At 63.1% G+C, this 6,949-nt stretch overlaps 1 protein-coding gene across 1 annotated transcript in view; it reads left to right on the top strand.

The window, feature by feature from the left end:
* The window catches only part of SLC25A10 (solute carrier family 25 member 10), a 5,644-nt gene extending 3,481 nt beyond the window's left edge, over nt 1-2,163 (top strand). Inside the window, exons 6-11 of the mRNA XM_006145645.3 lie at nt 108-151; nt 274-344; nt 574-666; nt 881-958; nt 1,115-1,171; nt 1,252-2,163. Of these exons, the coding sequence (XP_006145707.1) occupies nt 108-151; nt 274-344; nt 574-666; nt 881-958; nt 1,115-1,171; nt 1,252-1,353 (445 nt within the window). The 3' untranslated portion in view covers nt 1,354-2,163. The remainder of the gene's footprint in view (nt 1-107; nt 152-273; nt 345-573; nt 667-880; nt 959-1,114; nt 1,172-1,251) is intronic.
* Nucleotides 2,164-6,949: the final 4,786 nt, after the last annotated feature.

The following is a 6,949-nucleotide window of genomic DNA, read 5'->3' as shown; positions in this document are numbered from 1 at the left end:
GGCCCTGGGCGTTCCTGGCTCCCTGCGGCTGCATTGGGGTGAAGCTCCAAGGCTGTGCCAGGCTCCCTGGAGCTGGTGGGGGCCTCACAGCCACTCTGTCCTGACAGCTATGCCCATGCCCTGGACGGCCTGTACCGCGTGGCCCGGGAAGGTGAGGGCCAAGGTCCAGGGTGGGGCCTGAGGATACGGGCGTGCTGCAGGGGCATGCGGGAGGCTCGCAGGACCTGCACCGGAACTCGGCCAGGTGCCTGACCTCGCCCCTTCCTCACGCAGAGGGTCTGAAGAAGCTGTTCTCGGGTGCGACCATGGCGTCTAGCCGCGGGGCCTTGGTCACGGTGGGCCAGGTAGGGCTCCTGTGCCAGTGGGGTGGGGCCTGGGGCAGCAGCTACACCCACTGCCCTCCGTCTCCAGAGCACTCGCAGAGGGAGGGACTCGAGCTGAGAACCCCCGATCCCATGGGGACTGGAGGGGGGCTTCCGACCAGGCCCGGCCCCGCTCGTCTGCCCGGCTGTGCGCACTTCCCCAGGTGGCCGTTGTGGGCCTGTCCTACCCCGACCGCCCCTGTCCCCACAGCTGTCCTGCTATGACCAGGCCAAGCAGCTGGTGCTCGGCACGGGGTACCTGTCTGACGGTGTCGTCACCCACTTTGTCGCCAGCTTCGTCGCGGTAAGTACTGCTGCTGCGGTGGCCCCTGGCCAGGCACGGGCTCGAGGAGGCAGCTTTGGGCACGTCCGGCGGGTGCAGGAAGCTTGTGGCCAGGACTGCCCTGTTCTCTGGAGCCCCAGGACCGGGAGACACCTCCCTGGAGTTGGGATGAGGTGTGGGTGCATGTGGGGCCTATGCAGGGCGCCGGCAGCCATGGTGATGGGCCTGTCCCCAGGGTGGCTGTGCCACATTCTTATGCCAGCCTCTGGACGTGCTAAAGACCCGCCTGATGAACGCCGGGGGCGAGTACCGGGTGAGTGGCGTGGGCAAGGGCCTGCCCTGCTGGACCCCCTGGGGAGGGTGGCCCGACCTGGCCACAGGCCCCAGGCCTGCTCTCCCGCTCACCTGGCCTGGAGGCCCCAGTGCTAGTGTGAGTCACACGAGCTCTGCGCTTCCCTCCACCCCACAGGGTGTGCTCCACTGTGCCCTGGAGACAGCCAAGCTTGGACCATTGGCTTTCTACAAGGTGTGGGGCGGCGGGCGGGCGGTGGGCGGCGGGCTGGGCTCGGGGCGGGGTCTGGGTCTCCAGCTGCCCGTCCCTCGCAGGGCCTCTTTCCTGCGGGCATCCGCCTGGTGCCGCACACCGTGCTCACCTTCGTGTTCCTGGAGCAGCTCCGCAAGCACTTTGGCGTCCGGGTGCTGTCCTGAGCCACGGGCCACCAGGCCGCCAGCGCGCCGTTCTTCCAGAGATGGTGGTGCTGAGCCCAGCGTCCCCAGGGCCCCAGCCCCCGCCCCGCCCTGGACACCCTGCCCGTCCTGCTCGCAGTCCCCTCACTCACTCAGGGAGAGCCCCGGGCTAGGAGGCCACCCTGGCCCGCCAGCTCCCGCCAGCAGCTGGCACTGGAGCGGGTGCCACCCCTGCCCTCTGCTCCTGCCCCACCCAGCCCCTGGGGCTCATTCCTTTCCCAAGTCGCTGGGCCACAGCGCCATGCTCTAGCAGCTTCTGCCGAGGCTGGGCAGAGCAGGCCACGGTTCGCCTTACAAGGGACCACACCTTCGGTGTCCTCGAAGGACGCCCACTCCAGGAGGGACGACAGGTGACACAGGTTGGCTGTGGGGACGGGGAGGCCATGCTCGCTGGTGGCGCAGAGGTCACTGAGGGCCCACGCACCTAGCCCTGCTGCTTTGCTGTCTTGTCAAAACCTCCCAGCGCCCAGAGGCAGTTGCCATCTTTGGTAACTAGTCCCTCAGCGTCCCCAGGCACCCCCGCCCAGGTCCCAGGAAGGGCGGGCCACGCCAGCCAGAACTGGGCTGCGGCCCTTGCCCCACCCCTTTGTGGACAGCGGTCACTCCTTGAGAGCCCCTAAGCGGCCAAAAATGCCTCCTGGCTCCGTGGCCACAGCCGCCCATTCCCAGCAACCAGGCCTGGCCACCATGCTGTCTGCCTCCTGGGTGCCCTCGACTCAGCAGCCACCCGGACACTGGCCCCAGAGCTGTCAATAAACCACATGGACCGCCCTGTCTGCTCCCTGACGTGCACCCGCCGCACCGTGGCCACCAGGGCTACCTCATTGTCCCAGTGGACCCTGTGCACCCTCAGGAGGGGCTTCTGGCTTGAGTGGCAAGCCCGTCTCCCGGGCTGTGTGGGTTTGGGCAGCCTGTGGGCAGAAGAATTGAAGGGGGGCGGCAGCCCCCAAATCAGGCAGCCAGGAGAGGGGTGCATGGAATTACTGGATGTCACAGGTCCAACCCTTCCCAGCAAGCTCCTGGTGCCACAAGTGCCCAGCCTGAGACCCCAGCTGGGCCAGCTGCAGGGGCTGGACTGCCCGGGGCTCTCCTCACTGCAGGAGGCACCCCAGGCTGTGGGGTGCTCACTGGCGAGGGAGGCCAGAAGACCTGCCTTGGGGGTTGACCCTGGGCAGAGGCCAGGGCGGGCAGTGGTGGGCTTCAGGGTCACACGGGGCCTGGGTTCAATCACGCCAAGGGTGAAGCCTGTGTCGAGTTGTGGGATGACCACACAGCCCTGGGCATGCGGGAGGCCACTGCATCTCCAGGAAGCTGCTGTTCGAGAGAAGCCACCCCTCGCGCCCAGCTGGCTTCGCTGGAGAGCTTCCTGCCCTGTGGCGTGGAGGTCGCACAGCGTCATGTAGCCGTGTGAGTGGGTATTTCTGAGAATTGGGGTTTAGGTTTTTGCCATAGGGTGTGTGTGCTCGCTGAAGGGAGATTGCGGAGAAGTGAGAAACCACCCCCGGGGTCATGGCCACCGCGGTTTCCCTCCAAGGTTCTCGGTGTGGGGCGCACCTGCCCACAAACCTGGTGTGACCCTAAAGGGTGCAGGACTCGAACCGTGGACTGCAGGCCCTTGAAAATGCACATTTCAAGTTGACATAAAGGATGGGCCAGCAGGTGGCATAGTGATTAAGGTCCTGGACTCATGTGGTCGGCCGTGGTTTGAGTCCTGGACCCGGAAGCTCCATACGCCAGACACGCGTGTGTGCGTGCCAAGATGCCTGAAGGAGAAGGGACTGTGGCACGGCGTCCCCGGGGGTGGTCTCTCACCTCCACTCCATCTCTGTCTCTTCAGAAGTGCACACACCTTATAGCAAGTCTCAGAGAGGAGTGATCAGAGTTCACTCGAGGTGGTCGCAGCCTTTCCACTGAGCGCAGTGCGAGGCCTTGGCACCGCAACGTCCGGGGCACCACAGGCCAGCCTCCGTATGAGCCGGGTGCAGGCGAGGGCTGCTCCAGCCTGGCGCTCTCCCCATGCTGGGCCCTCTCTGCTCTGGAGAGAGTCGGCTCTGGTCTAGGGCCCGGTACTGGCGTGTGCGTGCACGTGTGCGTACAAGCCTTTCCTGCTGCTCTGTTGGGCGGGCGTGGTACGGGGTCAGGCCCATAGCTGCCATGAAGGTCGAGGCGTGGGGCCGGAGGCGGGCCTGCTGCGGAGACTGCTGCTTCCCGGGCGAGCTCTGACGCAGCCCTGGGTGGCAAGTTCCAGAAGCTGTGCACTCGGCCAGATGCCAGGGCCACCCGGAAGCTGGCAGCTCCCCAGCCCTGCAGGACAAGGCCTCCTCAGGGAAGGAAGTGCCAAGTGCCCGGTCCGGTTTGGTGGGGCGGGGCTGAGCTGGCAAGACCGTTGGAGGTCAGAGGTGGGTGGGAGGGCACCAGGTTGTCCCCCCCCCCCTCTGGGTCAACGCGGACTGTCGGCAGGGCAGGGCAGCCCCTCCCAGGAGTTGGCTTCAAGCCAGTCAGACGGAAAGTTGGTGAGCCGGGCCCTCAGTATTCAGTCCTGGAGTCCCTCTGTGCCCCCGTTCTGGACGTGGCAAGGGGAGGGTCCCAACCCCTGCGGCTGGGACGAGAAGCCTAGACCTTTGCTCCACAGCGATCAGTTACTGTTGAGAAATTTCCCAAGAGCGCTGTGGCCATTGGATGGGGAGAACAGTCCCGTGAGCAGTAGTGGTGGGAGATGCCACCTTGCATTGCAGAAGTGGCCTGGCATGTGCCCTCGGGGCCCGCAGCAGCGTGGTGTTTAAGGGACTGGACTTCCACATGGCTGGGTTTGGTTAGACTCCTGGACCCGGTGGCTTGAAACACGCCAGGCATGAGCGTGCATGCCCACGACCCCAGGAGAGAAGAGATTGCTGTGTGGCCATCGCCCCTGGGGGTGACTTGTCGCTGACTTGCCAGTGAGCACACGTTCCCGATGGCAAAAATCTTAAGGGAAAAGCAAAGCGTCCTAGACCTAGACATGAGCACTAAGTCCAGGGAGTGCATGGAGACGCGGGGAACCCTGGAGGAGACACAGCAGCTGTCCAGAACTGGCCTCAGCCGGGCCGCTGGCCACCATCACTGTCCAGCAGGGACTTGATGGCACGCCGCGAAGAAGGGGAGGCGGCTGTCTGGGAACACCGGGCCGGCTCCGCTTGCTTTCTCGGGTGAGTCCTGTTGGAAAGCAGAGGCAGGATTAGGGGAGTGGCAGTTCTTGGCTGCGACTGGGCCTGGAGTGGGCTGCCACAGGGACTGCGCGTTAGGCTTCCCGGACTCAGCGCAGCTCGTAGGCCCGTGCCTCCCACGGTCGACTGCTCTCGCGGGCTGAGTGCGCAGTGCAGACTGGACCCTGCAAGTCCGAGCGCAGCAGGTGGGGACACGACACGCACTGAACAAAGACCTCGAGCTCCGGAGCTCGGGAGGACCACGGCATGGGCGGACACGTGTGGACCGCTCGGCTGGGAAGGGGCTGCGAGTGTCCCAGGCGCAGAGGTGCGGTTGGGCCCTGAGCCGCTTCGTGCCTCATGGCAGGGATGGCAGGGATGGCAGGGATGGCAGGGAGGAGGATGAAAACAGCTCAGGTCTGGGTGGAGCCATGGCTGCAGGGCCCCTGGAGAGGGGTGAGCCGTGTCCCCTGGGCCTGGTGCAGTGTCTGGTGCGGTAACGGCGTGCCTTGGGGGCTTGGCCGGCCTCCATGGCCCTGGGTGTGCGTGTTTTCTCAGGTGAGGCTTATCTTGGGCCCTCCTCAGTCCGGGTTTACTTCAGAGCCTCCAGGCAGTTTGGGACTGCCCTAAGTCAGCAGTAAGCAGACTTTCTCAGCAGAAGCTAGGCTTATCCGCTCGCTGGGGTGCTGAGCAGACTTGCCTCCCGGCAGGGCGGTCTCTGATCTCAGCCTAGGGAGAGGGTGGTGGCTGCAGGCTCCTCAGGAGGGTAGGTCGTTTAGCAGCAGGGGAGAGCCTGGCTCCAGAGAACACTTTCTCTTTTCTAAAATAAGAATGTATTTCATTTGATTTATTATTATTTTTTAATTTGATATAGGGCACGTGGGCTCATGAGAGAGAAAGTGAGAAAGCAAGTCACCAGGTTCAGGACTTGAACCGCGGTTGGCCATGTGGGAGTCCAGCGTCTCCACACCACCTGCTGACCTCAAGACTGTTTTTTGTGTTTTTTTTTTAAAGAATTATTTAACTTCCTTCCTTTCTTCCTTCCTTCCTCCCTTCCTCCCTCTCTCTCTCTCTCTCTCTCTCTCTCTCCCCACCAGAAAGGGACAGGGCAAATCAGCAAGAGAGAGAGGAAGTGAGAAAGCAAGCCTCCAGGTCCGGGACTTGAACTCCATCAGCCACGTGGGAGTCCAGTGCCCTAACCACCATGCCACCTGCCAGCACCAAGGCATTTTTTTCTCAGCAAAGGATCAGGCCAGCTACACGGCCTAGTGCTTGAGGGGGCCGGTCCCTCACGGCCACTGCTCCGTGCGAGCCTCGGCTCCACTGGCCTGAAAACGCCCCGATGCCGGCAGGATGGAGAACGGCGGCAGGGCTGCGTGTGGACACGCTGTGGCGGTGCTCTGTCTCTCTGGCCAGCGCACGTGTCTTCTCGCAAAAGGAAAGGAAGTCAATCATGGCGGGTGTCTCCACAGGAGGTGGCCGCGGCTGGTGGCCGCAGGACGAGGTGCTCATCGCTCGGTCATCGGGGGTGCAGCTCTGCCTGCTGACCCAGTCCGCTGGCGAGGAGTCAGCCACCGGGCCACCGGGAGCTAGCTGGTGGCGGGGCTAAGGCCAGATCCCACATGGCCACTGCGTGTTTTGCGTCCTGGATCCAGCAGCTTGAGAAAACCTGCCAGGCCGCTGCGCGTGTGCCCAGACTCCGGAAGGGAGGGTGGAGAAGGCGTTGTGGGTGGCCATCCCCCCGGGGGTGCTTTCTCTCGTGAGTACACATGTCCTCAGGCAAAAACCGTAGAAGTCAGGGAGCAGCGGACGGCGGAATGGTTGTCACTGGCCTCCCACGTAGTCGACCACAGTTTGAGTCTCCGACCTGGCAGCTTAAGACTCACACCAGGCACATGTACATGCGTGCCCAATTCCTCAGAGAAGGGAGGAGAAGGGATTGTGGCGTGGCCATCCCCCCGGGGGGTGATTTCTTGCTTTCTATCTCTCTGTCTCTCCAGTGAGCGTATGTGCCCTATAGCAAAAATCTCTCAAAAAAAAAAATTGTAGGGACCAGCAGTTGGTGTAATGGCTATGTCACTGGACTCCCATGTAGTCGACTGCGATTCAAGTCCCGGACCCGGTGGCTTAAATTCACGCCAGGCGTGTGTGCGTGTGTGCCCAAAATCCCGAGAGGAGAATGGAGGAGAAGGGATTGCGGCGTGGCCATTCCCCCTGGGGGGTGATTTCTCGCTTTCTGTCTCTCTGTCTCTCTCTGTCTTTCTGGCAAGCGCATGCACCTTATAGCAAAAACCTCTCAAAAAAAATTGTAAAATTTAAGGGAACCAGCAGTTAGCGTAATGGCTATGTCGCTGGACTCCCACGTAGTCGACCGC

Source organism: Tupaia chinensis, unplaced genomic scaffold (genome assembly GCF_000334495.1).
Source record: "Tupaia chinensis unplaced genomic scaffold, TupChi_1.0 Scaffold000159_1, whole genome shotgun sequence".
In the NCBI taxonomy this organism is placed as follows: domain Eukaryota; kingdom Metazoa; phylum Chordata; class Mammalia; order Scandentia; family Tupaiidae; genus Tupaia; species Tupaia belangeri.
The sequence above is the reverse complement of the archived record's forward strand: the minus strand, read 5'-3'. Positions and strand labels throughout refer to the sequence as shown.